The sequence below is a fragment of the Ursus maritimus genome, unplaced genomic scaffold, assembly GCF_017311325.1.
Source record: "Ursus maritimus isolate PB19 unplaced genomic scaffold, ASM1731132v1 scaffold_26, whole genome shotgun sequence".
In the NCBI taxonomy this organism is placed as follows: domain Eukaryota; kingdom Metazoa; phylum Chordata; class Mammalia; order Carnivora; family Ursidae; genus Ursus; species Ursus maritimus.
Genome location: NW_024425119.1, coordinates 2,452,554 through 2,476,870, shown reverse-complemented (window position 1 = coordinate 2,476,870; position 24,317 = coordinate 2,452,554). Strand labels below are relative to the sequence as shown.

General features: G+C 36.9%; 1 protein-coding gene across 5 annotated transcripts in view; it reads left to right on the top strand.

Annotated features, from left to right (window-relative positions):
- ERC1 (ELKS/RAB6-interacting/CAST family member 1) overlaps positions 1-24,317 on the top strand; it is a 555,538-nt gene that overhangs the window by 393,221 nt on the left and 138,000 nt on the right. For all 5 annotated transcript variants that reach the window (XM_040642009.1, XM_040642008.1, XM_040642006.1 and 2 more), the window contains one exon: positions 23,833-23,977. In XM_040642009.1, coding sequence (XP_040497943.1) covers positions 23,833-23,977 — 145 coding nt within the window. The remainder of the gene's footprint in view (positions 1-23,832; positions 23,978-24,317) is intronic.

Below are 24,317 nucleotides of genomic sequence, written 5' to 3'. Positions count from 1 at the left end.
ACAGGACTAGAAGCTGGTTCTTTGAGAGAATCAATAAAATTGACAGACCACTGGCAAGACTTATCCAAAAGAAAAGAGAAAGGACCCAGATTATTAAAATTATGAATGAAAAAGGAGAGGTCACGACGAACACCATTGAAATTGGAAGGATTATTAGAAATTTTTATCAACAGCTATATGCCAATAAACTAAGCAATCTGGAAGAGATGGAATCCTTCCTGGAAACCTATAAACTACCAAGATTGAAACCGGAAGAAATTGATTCCTTAAACAGGCCAATTAATTATGAAGAAATTGAGTCAGTGATAAACAACCTTCCAAATAACAAAACTCCAGGCCCGGACGGTTTTCCTGGGGAATTCTACCAAACATTCAAAGAAGAAATAATACCTATTCTCCTAAAGCTATTTCAAAAAATAGAAACAGAAGGAAAGCTACCAAACTCATTCTATGAGGCCAATATTACCTTGATCCCCAAACCAGGCAAAGACCCCCTCAAAAAGGAGAATTACAGACCGATTTCCCTAATGAATATGGACGCCAAAATCCTCAACAAGATACTTGCTAATAGAATCCAACAGTACATTAAAAGGATTATCCATCACGATCAAGTGGGATTCATACCTGGGATGCAAGCGTGGTTCAATATTCGCAAATCAATCAGCGTGATACATCATATCAACAAGAAAAGACTCAGGAACCATATGATCCTCTCAATCGATGCCGAAAAAGCATTTGACAAAATACAGCATCCTTTCCTGATTAAAACCCTTCAGAGTGTAGGAATAGAAGGTACATTTCTCAATCTCATAAAAGCCATCTATGAAAAGCCTACTGCAAATATTATTCTCAATGGGGAAAAGCTGGAAGCCTTTCCCTTAAGATCAGGAACTCGACAAGGATGCCCACTCTCGCCACTATTATTCAACATAGTACTAGAAGTCCTTGCAACAGCAATCAGACGACAAAAAGGGATCAAAGGTATTCAAATTGGCAAAGAAGAAGTCAAAATGTCTCTCTTTGCAGATGACATGATACTCTATATGGAAAACCCAAAAGAAGCCACTCCCAAACTATTAGAAGTTATAGAGCAATTCAGTAACGTGGCGGGATACAAAATCAATGCTCAGAAATCAGTTGCATTTCTATACACGAATAACGAGACCGAAGAAAGAGAAATTAGGGAATCCATCCCATTTACAATAGCACCAAAAACCATACGTTACCTTGGAATTAACTTAACCAGAGACGTAAAGGACCTATATTCTAGAAACTATAAATCACTCTTGAAAGACATTGAGGAAGACATAAAAAGATGGAAAGATATTCCATGCTCATGGATTGGAAGAATTAACATAGTTAAAATGTCCATGCTACCCAGAGCAATCTACACTTTCAATGCTATCCCGATCAAAATACCGAGGACATTTTTCAAAGAACTGGAACAAATAGTCCTTAAATTTGTATGGAAACAGAAAAGGCCCCGAATCTCCAAGGAACTGTTGAAAAGGAAAAACAAAGCTGGGGGCATCACAATGCCGGATTTCGAGCTGTACTACAAAGCTGTGATCACAAAGACAGCATGGTACTGGCACAAAAACAGACACATAGACCAATGGAACAGAATAGAGAGCCCAGAAATGGACCCTCGGCTCTTTGGGCAACTAATATTTGATAAAGCAGGAAAAAACATCCGGTGGGAAAAAGACAGTCTCTTCAATAAATGGTGCTGGGAAAATTGGACAGCTACATGCAAAAGAATGAAACTTGACCACTCTCTCACACCATACACAAAAATAAACTCCAAATGGATGAAAGACCTCGATGTGAGACAGGAATCCATCAAAATTCTAGAGGAGAACATAGGCAGCAACCTCTACGACATCGGCCAAAGCAACCTTTTTCATGACACATCCCCAAAGGCAAGAGAAACAAAAGATAAAATGAATTTATGGGACTTCATCAAGATTAAAAGTTTCTGCACAGCCAAGGAAACAGTCAGAAAAACTAAGAGGCAGCCCACGGAATGGGAGAATATATTTGCAAATGACACTACAGATAAAGGACTGGTATCCAAGATCTACAAAGAACTTCTCAAACTCAATACACGAGAAACAAATAAACAAATCAAAAAATGGGCAGAAGATATGAACAGACACTTTTCCAATGAAGACATACAAATGGCTAACAGACACATGAAAAAATGTTCAAAATCATTAGCCATCAGGGAAATTCAAATCAAAACCACACTGAGATACCACCTTACACCAGTTAGAATGGCAAAAATAGACAAGGCAAGAAACAACAATTGTTGGAGAGGATGTGGAGAAAGGGGATCCCTCCTACATTGTTGGTGGGAATGCAAGTTGGTACAGCCACTCTTGAAAACAGTGTGGAGGTCCCTTAAAAAGTTAAAAATTGAGCTACCCTATGATCCAGCCATTGCACTACTGGGTGTTTACCCCAAAGATACAGACGTAGTGAAGAGAAGGGCCATATGCACCCCAATGTTCATAGCAGCAATGTCCACAATAGCTAAATCGTGGAAGGAGCCAAGATGCCCTTCAACAGATGACTGGATTAAGAAGTTGTGGTCCATATATACAATGGAATATTACTCAGCTATCAGAAAGAACAAATTCTCAACATTTGCTGCAACATGGACAGCACTGGAGGAGATAATGCTAAGTGAAATAAGTCAAGCAGAGAAAGACAACTATCATATGATTTCTCTCATCTATGGAACATAAGATCTAGGATGATCGGTAGGGGAAGAAAGGGATAAAGAAAGGGGGGGTAATCAGAAGGGGAATGAAACATGAGAGACTATGGACTCTGGGAAACAAACTGAGGGCCTCAGAGGGGAGGGGGTGGGGGAATGGGATAGACTGGTGATGGGTAGTAAGGAGGGCACGTATTACATGGTGCACTGGGTGTTATACGCAACTAATGAATCATCGAGCTTTACATCGGAAACCGGGGATGTACTGTATGGTGACTAACATAATAAAAAATCATTAAAAAAGAAAAAAAAAGAAATAAAGACCCTTACAGACAAAAAACAACAACAACAACAACAAACAAACAGGAAACCTACCGAATGGGAAAAGATTTTGCAAATCATATATCCAACAAGGGATTAAAATCCAAAAAACATAAAGAACTGATACAACACATCACAACAACAACAAAAAACAACCCAATTAAAAATGGACAGAGGTTCTGAAAAGACATTTTTCAAAAAAAAGACATAGAGATGACAAACAGGGACATGAAAAGTTGTTCAGCATCACTAATGATTAGGGGAATGTAAATTAAAGTTGTAATGCTGTATTACCTCATGCTAGTTAGAATGGGTGTTATCACTGTTATCAAAAAGACTAGAAATAACAAGCAGTGAAGAGGATGTGGAGAAAAGGGATCTCTCATATACTCTTGATGGGAATGTAAAATTGGTACAGCCATTAGGGAAGAGATTAATCAAAAAATTAAGAATAGAACTACCATATGAGCCAGCTCTTCCTCCTCTGGGTACTTATTCAAAGAATTCATAAATGTTGATTTGAAAAGATATACCAAAAAGAGATATGTTTATTGTAACATTATTTACAGTAACCAAGAAATGATAACAACCTAAATGTTCCTTAATGGGTAAAGAAAATATTGTGTATGTGTGTGTCTATACACATACACACATATACATATATACATATAATTGATCCCTTCACTCATTTTGCCCACCTTTCACCCCCTTTCCCCTCTGGTAACCACCAGTCTGTTCTCTCTATATATGAGTTTTTCTATACTTCGTTTTGTTTGTTCATTTGTTTTGATTTTTTAGATTCCACATATGGGTGAAAATCTTATATTTGTCTCTGTGTGATTTATTTCACTTAGCATAATATCTTCAAAGTACATCTATGTTGTTGCAGAATACAAGATTTCATTCTTTCTTCGTGGCTGAGTAATATTTCAGTGTGTGTGTGTGTGTGTGTGTGTGTGTGTGTGTACGTGTGCTCCTTAACCTTTTTCAATATAGCTTCTGCTACTAACCCTGAAACCGCTTTCCATAGTAATTAGAAACATTCTAAAAGCTAGGGGTGCCTGGGTAGCACAGTCGTTAAGCGTCTGTCTTCGGCTCAGGGCGTGATCCTGGCGTTCTGGGATCGAGCCCCGCATCAGGCTCCTCTGCTATGAGCCTGCTTCTTCCTCTCCCACTCCCCCTGCTTGTGTTCCCTCTCTCGCTGGCTGTCTCTATCTCTGTCAAATAAATAAATAAAATCTTTAAAAAAAAAAAAAAGATAAAAGAAACATTCTAAAACCTAATTCAAATGGAAATTTTGCAGTCTTAGTTTTGTCTTGGTCTATAAACACTTTAAAGTATTTAATCATTTCTTATTTCTTGAAACTTACTTTATTTTGGCTTTCAGGATACCAGTGTCTCCTTGTTTTCTTCTGTTTCTAAGACTGTCCCCCCCTCAGTTCTTTACAGACTTTTTATTCTACCAGTGCTTTGTACCTCTCTTCTGATATTGGTGGTTTCATGCACTCCTATTATTTCAGCTGCCTTCTATCCTGATCATTTCCACATCTATCTTTAATTCAGGGCCTGGCTGCAGGCCCATCAGTATAACTGCTTACTAGATACCTCCTTTCTCAAATTCATAGGGTTTTTGTAAGGATTAAGTTACTAAACCACATAAAATGAGTAGCAGGCTCTGTAATAATCATGTTGGCGGTATCGATCATGGTGAATTTTTTCCCAGTGCATTCGTACTCTTTTATTCATTCTTTTGAGATCCATTGTCTTTTTGTTAAGTCATCACTTTCCAAATTGTGTTCTTGGAATACTAGTATGCTTCCAGGTGTTAATTGGTGTTCCCCAGAAAACTGAGGAAGTAGGGTTCCATGGTCAACTAAGTTTGGGAAATAGTTTATAAAAGGGTTGGCAAACTATTTCTCTGAAGAGCCAGACAGTACAGAGTTTGGGGACAATGTGGTGTCTGTCATAACCACTCACATTTTCTCTTGCCATGCTAAAGTAGTCATAGAAAATACATAAAGAAATGAGTATGTTTTGCCCCATTCATATTTTGTTTGTAGACCTCGAAATTTGCATTTCAAATCATTTTCATAAAATATTATATTTTTATTTATTAGAATATAAATTTTATATTTTGTATATAATATATGTTATATTATGTCACAAAAGTATTTTTCTTTTTGTTTTTTTCAACCACTTAAAAATGTAAAAGCATTCCTTGCCTACAGGCTCTACATCAACAGGTGGTGAGGCAGGGTTGGCCTGTGGGCAGTAGTTTGGCTACCCCTGCTTTAAAATATAGTGTCCTATTAAAGATGTGTAATCTATACCATAAAAAGCTCTTGTGAGTTCTGTACCAGTGGGTTATTAGGCCCAGTGTTCCTCCTATTTATTTGACCTTGGAAATCTTTTTTCATGGGACATTTGTTAATATCTCTTTCCATAGTTCTGGGGAATACACTTTTGAGAAATGTTGACCTAGAGAATAACTGGGTGTGCTAGAGGTGAAATTTTGAGCTGTGGAACAAACTGGAAGTAAGAGAAAGTATCTTGCCTTCATTACTCCTCTGATCAGGTGAGCTAACTAGCCACAGAGAGAATGCATTTTGGAAAATTTAATTACCCCTCTAAGGAAGGCACCAGTTAGACACTACAGCTGAGTCAGACTGGCTAAGTCGAAGGTAGACTTGATAACATTCATGCCATCAATCAGGTTTCAGAGATAGGGAAAACGTGTATATTACTATAACGTAAGACAAAATAGACATGCTCTAAGAAAATATTTAGTTGAGGAGGAAGAGATCCAGAGGCCATAAACAAAATATAATCAGTAATAGTTATCATTTTCTCTAGTTTTAAAATACTTACTACTCTTTTTAAAGTAATAAGCAAAGTTTAAGAGTTTTTCTTTTTAAGTAATCTCTATACCCATGTGGGGCTCGAACTTACAACCCCGACATCAAAAGTCGCACACTCCACCAGGCACCCCTAAAAGATTTTTTTTTTAATTTTAGTTTACATAGGGGTGCCTGGGTGGCTCAGTCATTAAGCATCTGCCTTTGGCTCGGGGCATGATCCTGGGGTCCTGGGATGAAGCCCCACATCGGGCTCCATGCTCTGCTGGGAGCCTGCTTCCTCCTCTCCCACTCTCCCTGCTTGTGTTCCCCCTCTCGCTGGCTGTCTCTCTCTCTGTCAAATGAATAAATATAAAATCTGTAAAAAAAAAATAAAAAAATAAATTTTAGGTTACATACAGTAAAACTCTAAAACTTGTTTTGAAATAGTATTTTCAATTGTCATTTTCCTGTATCTTTGAGATGTAAGCATGTGACTTAGTAGGCTGTGATGGTTATTGCTTTACTACCTTTGAGCATACTTTCCCTATTAAAAATAATACCACTACTATGGAGAGAAACTTCAAATAAAAATAAAACTTCTCAGAGGATTCTGCATTTCCCATTGTATTATGCCTACTGTAACCATGTGCCCGTTATATACATAAGAAAAAATAGGTGTAATAACCATGCTTCCCAAATTATGTTTGGCATTTTACAAGTAGCTAGAACTTAAGAAAAGATGCAGAGAAGGTGGTGGGAACATCCAAGCTGGCAACAATAATAATTCATCTGCCAAATGCAAGCACAGCTCCTTGCCCATTCCTATAGAATTTCCTCACCAGATGTTTCATTCCAAAGCTGTGTAGGGGTGGAGTTGTTCTTATAATTTTTGCCAACAAATTGATAGCAGATGGATAATAGAATTGTTGAGTCATTAATAGAGGAAGGTAATAAATTACTGAATTTGTTTTTATCTGTTGTGGCCATCAAGTGCTTCTGGTGACCTTCAAGATCTCAGCAACCCCAGTATCTCTAGTCCCCTCTCAGCACATCCCACATATATACTCATATATATCCCCGTAGATTTTATATGTTTCATATATAGCCTACAGAATATTGTGGATATTTAGTCATTGGAACATTACCCACTTTTTTTCAGGCAGTATAGCAACCAATTCAAACATTACATGTTCTGTATAATGTTGGATATTTTTTTAAATCAAGACACACTTAGTTGCTGATTATGCTGCAAGGTGGAGAAATGAGTACCATGATACCACAGGCATTCTTCTAACAAATGTCGTAGCAAACAGACTTGGAATGCAACGGAAGCTTTAAAAACAGAGGCAGGCCGGCCTCCACAGTAGCACAGTGTGGACAGCTGGTATGGACATGTTATCCATCTATGACTGGGAAAGGTTAACTAAACAGTGGGACAGTGACAAAGTGCAGGGATTAATTGCTTAAAGCATTCAATAATTCTTAAAACAGACAACTAAATAAATGGAAGTATTCTGGAGTTTGAATTCTGAGAAACAATGTAAGACTTTATTTTCCTTTGGAAATAGTAGACTTCCTTAAGAAGACACAAGTGTGAGTAGAAGAACAACAGGTGTGCCTTATTTTGAAGGGACTATGTCTTTATAAGGAGGGTTTGTATTCTGAAGTTTTCTGTTCATATTATACCATTAAACTTGAGGCAGAACAGACGTACTATTATGAAATAGTAAAGACAAAATGAAAGAAAAGGCCAGTATAAATCTTTTTGTACACATCATCCCCAGATGTTACTGTGAACCCATCACTTAGTTTCATCTCTTGAGATTCATCCTAAGCTATCTGTCCACCCCCGTCTCCGACAGAAATCAGTGGGTTTAAGAACATAATTCACTAGGGGTTTTGATAGGATTTGAATAATCCCCAACAAACACTCCCTTGGCTGCCAGCTATTTTTAAAGGCAAAGATTTAGAAAGCAGAAGATCCTAAGTTCACCTATCTGTCTTGTGATGGCCCTTGCCATAAAGAAAGGAGGAAATTTACCTATGAATGCATTATGAAATATTCACTGAAATCTTTTTTCAAACAATCTTTTGAGTAGAACTACAGTACAGAAGTCCTCGCTGCATGATATTTCTGAGTCCAGTAATGGTCAATATTACTAGTGTCTGCAGTATCATCAGAATTTAAGAGTTTAAAAAAACTGGTTATTTTCACTATAGAATTGGAAGATTTTCTGTGTATTTATTGAATTATGAACAGTAAATGTAAATCCTAAATAAAAACTCAGTCTTGGCAAGAATGTGGAAAATCGAGGTACCTATAATACCCACTGTTGGTGTTTTAAATTAGTTCATCTTACTGTAAAGTAGTGGATCTCAAATTAACCTGGACTGCCTCTTAAAAGTTATAAATGCCAATTCTCTGAAATTCAGATATAGTAGGTCAGCAGTAGAGCACAGACTTCATTTTTAATCATTTATTTTATGTTTGAGAACCACTGTTTGTAAGGTAAGTCTGATACAGTATTGTAAGTTATACAACTTACTGTGCTATTGACCTTGAGCTCTTCTTGGGTTCCTCGGGTAAATCTACTTCCCTCTCATAGCTGTTTCCTTCAGTAGACATTTTGGATTGGTTTTCATGTGCTAAGAATTTTCTTATCCATTTTCACTTTATATTATAATTTGCCATAACATAAATCTTCTTGTATCATCAAAGGTGGGATTTGTTTCTGTTTTTTCTTGTCCTCGTATTTGAGAGTGATTTTCCTAAAGGAGAAGGGAGCTGAGGTTTTTGTTCTGCCATCTTGAAATAAGGAATCCAAAGTTTTAATTAGAAGTTTTTAAAATTTTGACCAGGTATGTCTATCAAGAGATGAATGGATAAAGAAGATGTGAGATGAGCGTGCGTGCACGCACACACACACACACACACACACATGTATATACATAAGATGGAATACTACTCAGCCATAAAAAAGAATGAAATCTTGCCATTTGCAGGGATGTGGATGGAACTATAGGGTATTATGCTGAGTGAAATAAGTCAATCAGAGAAAGACAATTATATGATTTCACTCATATGTGGAATTTAAGAAACAAATCAGGGTCATAGGAGAAGAGAGGAAAAAATAAAACAAGGTGAAATCAGAGAGGGAGACAAACCAGAAGAGACTTTTAATCATAGGAAACGAACTGAGGGTTGCTGGAGGGGAGGGGGGTGACGGGATGGGGTAACTGGGTGATGAACATTAAGGAGGGCATGTGATGTAGTGAGCACTGGGTATCATATAAGACTAATGAATCACTTACTTCTACCTCTGAAACTAATAATACATTACATGTTAATTAGTTGAATTTAAATTTAAAAATGTATTTTAAAAATAAATCAATAAATAAAATAAAATAATTTGGACCAGAAGGGCAAAAGAGAAGGTATAGCAGTTTAGGGAAAAGTAAGGCGAATGGAGGCTTTTTTTTTTTTCTTTTAAGAATAAAATAATTGTAGGGGCGCCTGGGTGGCACAGCGGTTAAGCGTCTGCCTTCGGCTCAGGGCATGATCCCGGTGTTATGGGATCGAGCCCCACATCAGGCTCTTCCGCTATGAGCCTGCTTCTTTCTCTCCCACTCCCCCTGCTTGTGTTCCCTCTCTCGCTGGCTGGCTGTATCTCTGTAAAATAAATAAATAAAATCTTTAAAAAAAAAAAAAAAGAATAAAATAATTGTAGGGTGGGGAGGGCCTGAATAATCAGTCATTTTAGATCAAATAAAACACATGTTTTTATTTTTTATGAGTTCTCTCTGGAAATAGCTAGCCATTAGGTAGAATCAGAAATCATTTCTACACTGAACCAGAGATAGAGACAACTTACTCTAATGAACTGTGACTAAATAGAGAACAGTCTGAGGCTCTTACCAAAATGATACTGTTTTCCTTTCTGATATAATGTTTTGTTATAAATTGTAGTTCCCTGAATAATACATTGAAGGGACTTTTGGTATCTACATATTTGGGTGTCACAAAAAATCCTCTAATTAGAATGCATAGATTCATTTTATATACAGTTTGGTAGTTGACTAACTTATGGTTCTAGATTTATTTTTTTAAAGATTTGTTTTATTTATTTGATAGAGGGAGAGAGAGAGGGGGAGAACAAGCAGGGGTAATGGCAAGCAGAGGCAGAGGGAGAAGCAGGCTCCCTGCTGAGCAAGGAGCCTGATGCAGGACTCAATCCCAGAACCCTGGGATCATGACCTGGGCGGAAGGCAGCCAGGCGCCCTGTTCTAGATTTCTTTTAAAGATAGGTACTGTATACTATTATTTTACAAATTAATGTAGATCCTATAAATTTTTGGTGGGGCGCCTGGGTGACTCAGTCAGTTAAGTGTCCAACTCTTGATTTCAGCTGAGGTCAAGATCTGATCCAGGGTCGTGAGATGTAGCCCCACATCAGGCTCTATACACTGGCCGTGGAGTCTGCTTAAGATTCTCTCTCACTCTCTTCCTCTGTCCCTCCCCTTCCTTCTCTCTCTCCCTCTCTTAAAAAAATGTATTTGGGGCGCCTGGGTGGCTCAGTTGGTTGAGCGTCTGCCTTTGGCTCAGGTCATGATCCTGCAGTCCCGGGATCAAGCCCTGAGGCAGGCTTTGCGCTCTGCAGGGTGTCTGCTTTTCCCTCTCCCTCTGCCCTCCCCGTTCATGTTCTCTCTCTCTGTCTCTCTCTCTCTCACATACATGGATAAAGTCTTTTAAAAAATGTATTCTGAGACTAATTCTGATCCTTAATTTCTAATTTTTAGATTCTAGTTATATTGTCTATTTTACTATAGACTTTTTACTATAGACTTTTCAAATTTTTTACTTTATGTATGCAAAATGCTAAGGAGATTTAAAACATTTTATTAAAAGTGGTTAGGATATATGTTCTCCTGCTTTCACAAGAATAACAGGGTAAACTGTATATAAATTTGTGTCTCTTTCATGTAATAGCCCAAGCTGGTATAGTATTTCTGCTCCATGAAGTTTTCGGGAGTTCAGAGTCTGAACTCCTCTCTTTTGCTTTGCCCATACCTGAGGTATTACTGAGTGATCCAGGATGGCTCACTACCACATTGCATTCCAGCCAACAGGTAAGGGAGAAGGAGAGGGCACACTGAGCTAAATGAGCAATAAACTACTTCAAGTATAATTCAAAAGTAAAGAAACTTAGAATATCGGAAATAAGAGTTTGTATGTCACGTTCATCAGAAGGAAACTTCAGATATAATACTGCATAGAAGAGATTGTGTTTTCCTGATCTACTCAGAAGGAATATGAGGTTTGTCTAAGAATTGGTAAGAACTTTTTTTAAATAAGAACATTGGAACATAGGATCCAGCTGAGTGTCAAAATATTATCATCTAGATAATTTTATGCTGATTCCATCGGTGCCATCGCTGCTAAAAATATATTTGTAATCCTTTTCTTAAGAGGTGCTTTTGGAGCCAAATTATAAGATGCCTCCAACAGAAATATATGCTTACTCATTGTGGTATAAAAAACATATCATCCCGATTTGTTGTTTAACTTCAGCGCCCCAGACTTGATGTCAAAACTAAAATTCGGTTTAATAAAAAGGATGTTTGTCATAATTTCAAATGCTTAAATAATGCAATAAATTTTGAAGCCAGTTTTAAAGGCAAAATTGGCAGCATCAGAATAAATGTTTCTAACAAATAAATGAATTCTTTGAAAACTTAGCTTTCATTTAAGTGTAAGTACAAGTGTATTTCATGAAGGAAGCAACTGGATAACTTGTGCTGTATTTTAAGGAAGTACAGGGTAAGAAGGAGTGTCTTTATATCTTACTAATGTTAAACTTGCAGCAGTCGTAAGGAAGCACTGGAATTGAGGCCATTGACTTTGGGGGAACCCCATTTAATCACTGAACATAGAGTATGCCCCAGTTGGACAACTGTAATTTGCAAGTGCTTCATCATTTGCTGCAGTCTTACCAAAATCAGTCTTCCTCTTGTCCACATGGAAAATTTAAAATGGGTGCCCAAGCTTTGTTAAAAGAAACCTAGGCTAAAGATTTTGTTAGTTTGTTTTTTAATATGGATGGAACTTTCTAACATTTTGACACATGGTTGTTATCAGTAGAACTAAAAAGAGCTTATTAAAGTTTGCGTGATGTCTAACATTAAAGAGCAGAGAGAAACTTTAAATTATTAATCATGGGCTTAATTTTGCTCAGCATCTAGCTTCTGTAATAGACGGAGTTCTGTGAAGTCATCATTTCAGTATATCAGTAGTACTTAGCATGGACCTGGCACGTAGTAGGCACTCCAAATATGTGGTAATTGGTAACTTACATTTTATTTTGTTCGTGGCAGTGGGATTCTAAGTGTCAGGTCATAGGTTAGTAAATAAAGTAGTTCATGCTTCTGGACCTACAGCTCAGTACTTTAAAAATACCTGAAAAACGAAGTAGCAAAATAGTTACTTTTCTTAGCAGCTGGCTTTTCGGACTTTTTAGTATAGTTTTTGAGAGCTTCTCATATTGCTCATTGAGGTCCCACTCATTTTTACATTGCTGTGGTATCTGACTAAAATAGCTATATTGAGCGATGCCTGGCTGGCTCACTGTGAAGGACATTGCAACTCTTGACCTTGGGGTTGTGAGTGTGAGCCCCATGTCGTATATGGAGATTACTAAAAATGGTTTTTAATTTTTTTAAATAAAATATCTGTAATTAGTCTATAGTCACTAAAATGTATTCTCCCCTATTCTTTTCATTTTGCTGTATGCATTTTCTTAAAGATACCTTTCCTGTTTGTTAAGCCAGTTATTCAGTATGAATGGGATAAATTTCTTGTTTTTTGACAAACTAAAATTAAATTTTTTTCCTCTGAGGAATTATTAAGTCATTAAATTGCAGAGTAGCTTGAGTCACAAGCCTCACTTTCAGAAATCTTAAGGGATTTGGCTTTATGCAAAAGTGTCTTCTTCCTTAGAAATCATACCATGCTTTCCCTCTACAGTCCTATTCAGTTTTTATGTAGATGTTTCTTACTAGAGTCAGAAAGGATGCTGTTTTCTGTAGGGCAGTATCCACCTTTAATGTACTGGGACTTCTTCAAGAAAGTTTCACCTTTAAAAGATCAGCTATAAAGAAGAGTGTACACAGCAGTGACTCTAGATGAGCTCTTATGCAAAGAATTATTTGCTCTCTGTGATCCCATAATTGTGTAATTATTGAGGAAAATTTGTTTATTTGATTATTGGAGGGTCTACCTTGTTGCATATAGAATAGATAATGCTATAATTAATCATTTATCATTTTCTTTTCTCTTATGTTTGGGTAAATGGCTTTTCTACCCTTAGTTCGGAGACAAGTGACCAGAAAGGATTTTTAGTTCTAGACTAGTTTAGTTTTGAGTTAATTGGCTCTAATTTACTGAAAAGCTTATATGTGGAGGATATAGTGAAATTAAACATGGTCCCTATATTCAGGAAACTTACATCCTACTTGAAAACTCAAGATTTAAATATGTGCAACATTCTCTTTTTAAAAAAGATTTATTTATTTTAGAGAAAGAGAGCTTGATCCAGGGGGAGGAAGAGGGAGAGAATCCTCAAGTAGACTCCCTGCTGAGCAGGGAGCCCAACTCGGGGCTCAATCCCAGGACCCTGATCATGACCTGAGCCAAAATCAAGAGTCAGGTGCTTAACTGATTGAGCCACCCAGGCACCCCGCAGAATTCCCTTTTTAAAAAACCCTCCTCAGGGATGCCTGGGTGGCTCAGTCGGTTAAGCATCTGCCTTTAGATGGATCCTGGGATCCCGTCCCACATCAGGCTCCTTGCTCAGCAGGGAGCCTGCTTCTCCCTCTGCCTACTGCTTCTTCCTGCTTGTACACGCGGGCGCTTTCTCTCTCTCTGACAAATAAATAAAATCTTTTAAAATAAATAAATAAATAAATAACCCTCCTCAGCTTACCAGTAATGTCTGTTCCAAACAGTATATATGGTATATGTGGTAAAGTTGTATGTGATTAGACAAGTAAAAGATAGCAGAAATAAAATAGCTTGAAAAGGCTTTGTGGAGAAGGTACACGTAGACTTTAAAAGATGGGCTTGGGTGAGTGGAAGGTATTCAAAGACAGACCCATTAAATTGAGGTGATGCTACTTTAGTCTCTGGCCTGAAAAAAAAAAAATGTTTGTATTAAACTAATAAAGAATTTGTGGAAATCTGTGCTTTGGTGAGTTTTGCATACCAACCTCACTTTCTCTTTAGGGAAGCTTGGCGCTGTACTTAAATACCAGATCCCTCCTGCCCTCTTAATCTTGAGCACTATAAGCAAGACCTAGATCTAAACATTGCACAGTTATGAATGTGGAGTAAAAATCTCCCATGAAATTGGTTTTATAAAACTGTCTTCAGGAGAGCAAAACTTTGGGACATTGGACCACATAATGCAGCATTTGTAAGACATTATACATGGGGTTGAAGTTGTAGTTTTTGAAAGCTTTTTACTTATTGTCAGCTAGTCAGCCCAGGGAAGGATGAAACTAATAGCTGACTCTATGTATGAAACATGGGGGTAAAGAGTAGAAAGAATGTCCAGAGTTTATTGGGACCTTATCTACAGTCAGGGAAGCTAAATTTTATTTAAAATATTCATGGAAAAGGAGCTGGATTCCAGTGTTTCTGAAAAGAAAGTCATTCTATTTTTGCATGATGTTCTTTATTTTAGACCTTTTACCTCCAGATTGCTTTATTCTGTTGCTAGTACTTTTTTAAGTGTTGTTGTCTTATATAGCTCTAGAGAAGATTGTTGTATAATCAAATATTTATTTCAAGTTTAACCAAATATTAGAACTCTAATAAATATCACCCTCACTTTCTTGAACAGATATTCATTATCACTGTAAATGATATTTAACGTTGACAGAAAACAAATCGCAGAAATTTTAAGTTATGTACAGTTTAGCAGCACTGAAGTCGTGTTTCTATATTATACTTTTGAACTAGACTTAATAAGGGAGAGCATTGGAACCCCCAGGAGGCCAGTGGCATTCACTAAGTCCTGTCAGTGCTTCCACTTCAGACCTTTCCTCTTCTGCTCAGTTCATCTAATCTTGGCTTTTCCCACCACCACTTCTAGTCCAACTATAACTGAATAAAAGGCATAGTTTTTAGAGATGTAATTTTCGTTTTTAGAAAATGGTAGTAAAGAAAAAGAGTTTGAAAGAAGACTTGGGAAAATACTTACAGTGTATATTTTATCTTAAAGTTCACTTAAATTTGGAAGAATAAAAATACATTGTATTTTAAGATATTATGCTAAGTGAAATAAGCCAGATACAAAAGGACAAATAGTATATGGTTCTACTTATAAGGGAACTAGGGTAGTTAAATTCATAGAGACAGAAAGTAGAATGGTGGTTGCCCTGGGTTGGGGGTGGAGGGAATGGGAAGTTAGTGTTTTATGGGCATAGAGTTATAGTTGGCGAATACAAACAAGTTCTAGAAAAGGATCATGATTTTGATGGTTGCACAACATTGTCAATATACAGTGCCACAGAATCATACACTAAATAGTGATTAAAATGGTAAATTTGTTGTTATGTATATTTTACCATAATAAAAAAAATACATTGTGCTTATTATTGTCATGTTTGCTGTGTAACATTCCTCGTTCAGGAAATGTTTATGATTTTGAAAATTATTGGGTTATAATATCAATACAATAGAATGTCTACATGTTAAGGGTACAGTATGGTGAGTTTTGACAAATGTATACACTGGGTTACAGCCACCACAGTCAAGCTATAATACATTTCCAGAAAGTTCTTTTGCTTCCCTGTCCAGTGTTCCTGCAGCCCTAGCTCCAACCCCTGGCAACCACTAATTTGCTTTCTCTTTGTGGATTAGATTACAATTAATTTTTATTTTTTTAAACAAATGGAAAATATACAAGCTTTTTTTTTCTAACAAATATAGATACAAACATCAAGTTTTTTGCCAGTCTGAGAAGCAGGCAGAAGTTTTATTAACAGAAGTGTCAGTATCACAGTAGAACTAAGTCTTCCAAACATGTCATAATCTCTACTGGTTTGGAAATATCAAAATGCTCATAGCTCAGAAAAAGTGAGGACGAAAAAATGAATACAGGTTTTCCATGCAAAATGTTGTTTAATCAACTTCACTTACTGAGCCGTAACTACCAGCAGGTTCTGTTTTTATTGTGTTAACTTTCTTTTCAAGGACTTCTGAAAAATAAGTCAGTCCATATTGGGATAACTTCTCTACCCATTCTTATGTCAGTGTATTTCTTAATATAAATCGGTTTCCTTTCCTTATCTCAGGAGATGGACATAAAGCAAGAGAAGATTGAGAAGATTCCAAATTATTCTGGGCAAAGGCCTTGCTGCTGTGCTGCAGGATGGTTGTATGAGGCAGGACCCCGGCATGCATTACTGAATCAAATGCCCTGATATAGTCTGCATTTGGTGACGTTTGAAAGTTATTTTCCAGGGGCACCTGGGTGGGTCAGTGGGTTAAGTGTCTGACTCTTGGTTTCTGCTCAGGCTGTGTGTCAGGCCCCCTGCTCACATGCACAAGTGCTCGTGCACGCGCTCGCTCTCTCTCTCTCTCATAAATAAATAAAATCTTTAAAAAAAAAGTTACTTTCCAGCATCAAAACATAAATGTGATATGTTTTATATTTCATATTCATTGAATTATATAGCACTTTATCATAGTCCCACCTGTGACTCTTGCATCCAAAATTCAGACAGCATCATTTTATTCTTTATTCCTTAAAAATAGTTTTTGTAATATGAGAATTCTATTCATAATACATCTCCAGCAGTAACATCCTGACCTTTCTGCTTTGAGAATCATCCAATTTTCCCTCTTTGCCTCTAAACCAGTCTTTTCTAAACCCTTGCTTTACTTCTCCGGAACTTTTGATGCTACCATATTATCAAAATCAAATCATTCTTTATTCAGCATTTTGAGTAACCCCTATTTGTCAAGTTTGGGTCAGAACCCTCAAGGATTTTATAATCTGTGTTTATTCCTTACTGCTATTCCAAACCATCTCTACTCTGATTCAAAGCCACCTTTTCAGTTTCTTTTTCCCTGTAGAAACCCTCGAATCCAGTTATGCAGTGTGTCCTCACATATGCCTGTTTTTACACTTGCCACTTTCTCTCTCTTTCTCATTATCTCTGTCAAAATAAGGTCTCTCTCAGGTCCCATGTCCTCAGCCCAAGGTGATTTCTTTGTCTGCGGTATTATTTGAGCATCTACTGTCCATGCGATTTATTGGCACTTATCATTTATTGTCTCATCTCATTCGTTTTATTGAAATATTACAGTTAAAGAGGACAGACTAACTCAAAAACAAAACCATTTATACGGTATCTCTGATAATGTCTTTAAACACCCAGTCATGGAAAGCTCTACCAGTTTTTAGGCTTCCCAAATCTACTTACTAACAAGAGTTAATACATTAGATGTTCGTTATATAAACTGAAGCCACTTTGTGACTTTCTTCCCTTGTGCCCTCTAGAGGAGCACAGATTAAATGTCTTATTTCTGCTATTCTGACAGCAATTATCATGTTATATGGATAAATCTTTTTGAATTAACATGCCCTTTTATAACCCCATTCTGTTACCTTCCTTTGGATACCCTCTACTTTGACACTGTCTCTTAAATTATAGCATCTAGAATTGAACCTATGACAGTTGTCATCTTTCTACTTAGAGAAAAACAAAACTCTTTCTTTAAGTGAAATATAAATTAGCCAAAGTTAGTGGTCTCTTTTCTGTCTTGGTTTTCTTCATGTTTCAAGGTTTTTCCCACTCTCTCTGCTTGCTTGGCTTCCATGCTACTGGACCCAAAAAAAACAAAAAACAAAACAAAACAAAAAAACCACAAAACTCAAAAAACAAACAAAAAACTTTAAAAATAAGGTGAAATAAGAGAATAGCTTCAATAAGGGAATACATTGGAACAGCTGGGAAACCAAACCATCACATTGGATAAAAATGGAGTCAGAATTGGAGGAGCTATTGGTTTGAGATAAGTTTGTGACATGCCTACTCCATTCCAGGAACTATTCTTGGTACTTGGGATGCATTAGTGAACAAAACAGATGAAGATCCTGGTTTCATGGCGCTTATAGTCCAGCTATTTTGAGCAAAGACTTTAGGCTAAAAGAAAGACTAGCAAATAATATCAGAGTATACAGAGTACAGAGAGTAACTCATACCAAATAAAAGAAAAAATTGTTAATGGTTTAGGCACATGCAATGCAGAAAATTAATATTTGTAAGCTTGTGGTATGCAAAGCCATGAATTAAGACTCTAGAAGGAAAATAATATATTTTTAAAATTAAAGATGGGATATTATTCATAATAGAGACAGAAGCAACCCAAATGTCCATCAACTGATGAATGGATAAACAGTGTGGTGTATACATACAGTGGAAATTATTCAGCCTTGAAAAAGGAGATTCTGACAAATGCTACCACACAGATGACCCTTGAAGACATTATGTTAAGTGACATAAGCCAGATACAATAAGACAAATACTGTGTGATTCCCTTTATATGAGGTTCCTAGAGTAATCAGATTCATAGAGACAGAAAGTAAATGGTGGTTGCCAAGGGTTGGGGGTGGGGGAGAATGGGGAGTTCTTTAATAGGTACAGTTTGAGTTTTGCAAGATAAAGAGTTCTGGAGATTGGTTGCACAACAGTATGAATGTACTTAATGCCACTGAATATACACTTAAAAATGGTTAAAATGGTAAGCTTTATGTTACATGTATTTTACCACAATAAAAAATAAAAAGTTTAAAAATATTTTTAAATTAGTGAGCTAATTAATTGAAAGACCAATAAAATCATAGAAACATTAAAAGAAAATTTTAAAGACATAAACCATAAACATAATATAGTTGAGGAAGCAGACCCTTGCATGTGTAGAAGAACTGAAGGACATTTACAGAGCACATGTCTGTTAATATCGCTTAAACTGTGAACATACTGAAGGGAAATGCTAAATAGACAAAACTTAGCAGTCAGGTGAGGAGTCAGGTTTTAAAGGAGAGAAAGCGACAGGCATTTCAGGTAAGGAGCATAGCATAAACCTAAGTGAGAACAAGTAGTAACTCAGTGATATAGGGTCCTTGAAGGACAATGAAAAAGTAGTCAGTTGAAAATTGTAGCTGGTCAAATATTAAGCCAAAGCACTTGATGTGGTAAGAAACCAGATGAAAGTGAATTGGGAGGGTAGGACATTGTAGAAGGATGTTGAAATCAGAATGAGTTAAAGAATGATATAGGGGCACATGGGTGGCTCAGTCGTTAAGCATCTGCCTTCGGCTCAGGTCATGATCCCAGCATTCCAGGATCAGCCCCACATTGGACTCCCTGATCGGCGGGAAGCCTGTTTCTCCCTCTTCCACTCCCCCTGCTTGTGTTCCCTCTCTCACTGCCTCTGTCTCTGTCAAATAAATAAATAAAATCTTTTTTAAAAAAAATGCTCCTGCCTTTAGCTCAGGTCATGATCCCAGGGTCCTGGGATCGAGCCCCACATTGGGCTCCCTGCTCAGCGGGGAGTCTGCTTCTCCCTCTCCCTCTGCCTGCCACTCCCCCTGCTTGTGTTCTCTCTCTGTGTCAAATAAATAAATAAAATCTTTTAAAAAAATGGTATAGACCCATGATAAAAGGATGGTAGTGACTATGATAGTGAACTTGGAGATACAAAGCCATGAGCTCATTAAAAACTATTAGAAAGAACCGACAAAATGTGAACATTGGTTATTAGGAGCAACGAAGTCAAATTACTTAGATGTTGTCAGCCTATGGATCTAGGAATATAGTGATTTAATTAACATAGAAAAAAATTTATTATGGTAGATGAAGAGTTTTATTTAGTGTTGACATTCTACATCAAAGATATTTTTGGTTACCTAGAACAGAGATAGTGAGACTGTCGGTGACCAAAGCTTGAAAGATCAGACATTTCAGTCAGGCTTGCCCAAATAGGCTTACCCACAGGCTGGTTTTCACTGAGCTTAATGAAGGTAGTATGTCTGCCATACTCTCTGAGACCTCTTTGTAAGTGAAGTTAGAGAAAATAATAATCAAAAGGGTTTCTTCAGGAAATGAGACGGAAGAGTAGAAGAGATATCCCAGTAGTTTACTACTCACTCTGAATAGTTAAATAACAAGTAAAGAAGGCATCAGAATCAAGGAGGCATCAATAAGAGAATCTAGATTTCAGGTTTATCTTAAAATTGAAATAGATTAAACTATGCTTACATGTCCATGACAGTAGTAGATCTAAGGCAACTGACCTTATTCTTGCTTTCGTCTGATCTCTCTCCTGATGTTTTCAGAATTCTGGAATTTATGAAACATGATTGTGTAATCATTCAATTTGAAATACCCAGTTGGAGGAAGAGGGAAAAATAAACCTTGAGGTGGCATCCCTTCATTCATATCCCTTTTCTGTCTGGCATTTCTATTAAAAACACATATTTAGGACTCACTCTTAAATTGTTAGCCACCATCATTCCAACACTGATTATATTTCTTTTTTACTAGTGATAGCAGGCTAATGTTGTGTTCTCAAAGATTCAGGCATTATCAGAAAGATTTTGAGCTCCGTTTGCCTTGGATATTTGCCTCCTATTTCCACATGTTCTCAGAAGGGAGAAGGGGACAGAGGAGGTGGTCTTACTATTTCTTAAAGCTCGTATGTCACAGTAGAGTACTTTTAGAGACATCTTGATTCTATTAGAATTTTCAAGTCAAAGGGCAGGTTCAACTGTTATGTAGTTTAAAGCACCAGGGATAGATTGAAAAGACCTTTTTAATGACTTAAAGTTGGATTTCTGCTACTGCCTACTCATTATGCAAGTAATATGGCATGTTAGTCAAGCAGTAGGGGGCCACTAATCACTTTGAAAGGTTCTGTGTATACATTTTCTTTTTCTTTTTCTTTTTTTTAACTGAGGAAAAGACATTAACAGAACAAGGAGAGTAATTTAGCAGGAGGAGCATGCAGTTCTTATTTTGCTCTGGGCTTGTGGCATACATATATTACCTTTCATATTATACGTGCTTGTATTACTCCCTAGGGGCTCATGGGAAATGAAGTCAGAATGTGCTTCACTAGCAAGTCTTCCTTTTCTGTAGGTAGACTTTAGTTAGTACAGCTCTTAAAGTCAAGTATTAATCCCCATCAGGGTTCATTTTCTTTAAAATAGCCATGTTAGAATAGGTGACTTCCACATCTCAAGCAATTGACTCTATTAAAAAGGAACTATTTCGGTATTTATTTTCTTCTTTTTAGTTTTCTGGATCTTCCAGTTTTTATTCCATGAATGCACATTACTTTTATCAGAAAATACCTTTCTTTTTTCAAAGAACCAATTATGTTAAAAGTTAAGTGGCTACTAAAATAATATTCTTTTTGTAATTTGCTTTTTTTTTCCACTCTGAATTCCATTCCCTCTGAAAAGCAGGGTGTTCTTTAAAATTTTTTAGTTTCGACACTTTTGAGTGCTCTCTGTAAAACTTAACCACATAAGTTCAACTATACCATGTAGTCTTTTCTATCAAATGTAAAGAGGGAACAACAATTTTTCTTATTCCCAAAATTTAGATGGCTGTTACTACTTATTAGCTTTAATATTCTTGCCTATCTTCCAAATTTTTAAGAGATTGCTCTCCCCTATAGCTGTCCATTTCAAATTTACCAAAATTGTACACAAGAGAACAATACTGTCTCTTTCCAAAAACAAAAGAAAAACATAAAAGCTATTATATACCCATAAAACATACTGACGTTACCCAAAGTTTGTATGTTTATATGTGCAGTATATAATCAAAACATTTTATTCTCTTGACTATCAACCTTTTGGGGCACATATGCATGTAGAAATCACTATCAAGAGTATACTTTTAAAATGGAAAAGACAGTGGTATGTTGAGCTGTTAGGGAATTTTTAGAGGTTGAGAGCGATGGTTAGGGAGGGAAAGTTTGTTTCTGTGCAGTTTGTAGCATATTACCAATGCTCAATAAAAAATAAATAACAAACGACACAGTAAAGTTTCTATTTGGGTTTTATATAGAAAGAACAAAAGACTTAAAATTATTTATCTTAGTAAAAAAGGCATTATTCCAGTGGCTCAGAGTCTACCACTACATCCTTTATTTTAAAATTTGGAGTCTGAATTGTCACCTGTTATATCATATTGCAGTTTGGGAATGTGACATTTTACCCTAGAGATTAACTGTACCACGCTTAGCTGGCCAAGCGTATCATTTATAAGAATTTGGAATTCAGTCAAGATGCTTCACCAACATAGAATAATTTTTACTATTTCACATTATGATGCTTTACTTAAGCACAGAATGGAACTCAGAACCCATCACCTTTGTATCTTTCATTTTGCAGAGGTGCTAGTTACTTGATCTAATTGGGTAAAATAATTTATCTTTCATTCATCTTCTGTTATTTGCCTGCTGCTAAATGTGTAATTCTGACTATTGGTGCACAGAAATACTGCAGCACCCTTATTGAGAAAACACATTTCTCATTCTAGCTTTGAGCTTCCCCAAAGGGAACAGATGACAGCAATCGGCAGGAAATTGTGCATAGTGAAACCAACTTGAACTCCTTCACCTTTAAGCTCGTTTCACCACTTAACATATTTTTTCCAAGTGGTCAGTGGATATGTTTAGACTATTGTTATCCCTTTGTTGTTGACTAAAGCTTCATGGGTTAAGCCATCTGCCATTTTTTAGAATTATATAGAGTGTGGGGACAGTGGAGAATTACACTGGGGTCAATGAGAATCTTCTTCCCTTCTAACAGCAAAGACTGGTTAAACAAATCTTCATTTCATGATGTAAGCTGATCTTTCTCCTCTGTTCGTTAGCACTGCTTGTTCAGAGTTCTCTAGACCTACCCATCCAGAAAACAGAAAATCCTTGTCAGAATATGCAGAAGATAGTCTTCCAGTTTGTGGCTAAACTAAAACTCTTCCAGATGACTGCTATTGAAGCGTAATTATCTTAACAAAAGACAGAAGCAAGGTTAAACATGGGCAGTTCATTCTCAGATTCAGCATTTCCTCAGGTCAAAAGCTCAGGCCACTTAAATAGTTCCTATAAATCAAATCTGTGTTCTTACAGATGACTTAAATAATAGATGAGCTATTGCGGAATACATTTTTGCCAGGAGACTAATTGTTCACCAACTTCATATTATTTTGTAAATTTCTTGTGTTCACCCCTCTTCTAAATCCCACCTTCTTTTCTTTCTGAATGTGAACCAAAAAGTAGTTAGCTAAACCACAAGGAATCTGTAAGGTTCAAGTTATTGTTTCAAAGTGCGCTGATTCGTTGCCAAATAAAGCCACAACTGGAAACTTATTTGCATTGATGAGAGAAAGAGAATTGTAGATGTTTAGAACGCCCCAAGAACAGATGGCTGATTTTCTAAATCCTATTTCCTAATGTTTACGGTTTGTTATACACGCTATACGTAAGAGTGTTTTCAGTTACAGTAATGCCTCAGTTTCCCTGGCAGGTACAGACTGCTTATCAAAAAAAATGAATTAAATGGGTAAAATGTATGTGTGATAGTATTATTAGTTTTAAGAAGTCATTAATTTTGTTTACTTTTGAGTTTAACTATAACTGTAGGAACTCTTTATTAGGATGTCAGTATAACACATGATAAAGACATTTAGAGTCAGAAAAACCTGAGTGGGATTCCTAGCTGCACCATTTACTTCAAGTGTGAACTTGGGCAAGCTATATAAACTCTCTGAGCCTTGGTTTCATCGTGCATAAAATGGGGCTGATAATAGTAACTTCAAAGGATTGTTTTGGGGATGAATGAAAGTCCTGGAATTTTCTTTATTTTGTAGGCAAGAAGCTCTTTTGGCTGCCATTAGTGAAAAAGATGCCAACATAGCTCTTTTGGAGCTTTCATCCTCTAAGAAAAAGACCCAAGAGGAAGTGGCTGCACTGAAGCGGGAGAAGGATCGTCTGGTGCAGCAGCTCAAACAGCAGGTATAATAAAATGCCAGGGAGGGCCCATGGTGGAGGGGCAGTAAGACCAGCTTTCATGCCATTCTCTACCTTTGTCTTTGCCAGCTTATGTTTTAAGGTCTCACATCTCATATTAGACACCTGATCTTTGTATCTAGCTAGGGGCTCCCCCCCCCAGGAGGGAGGTGGACAGGAGGAGAGGCAGAAACAGAATCCTAAACAGGCTCCATGCCCAGCACAGAGCCCATCACAGGGCTTGATCTCATAACGCTGAGATCATGACCTGAGCCAAATCAAGAGTCAGTCGCTTAATGACTGAGCCACCCAGGCACGTCTCTTGTTAGTTTTCGTAAGCAGAGAC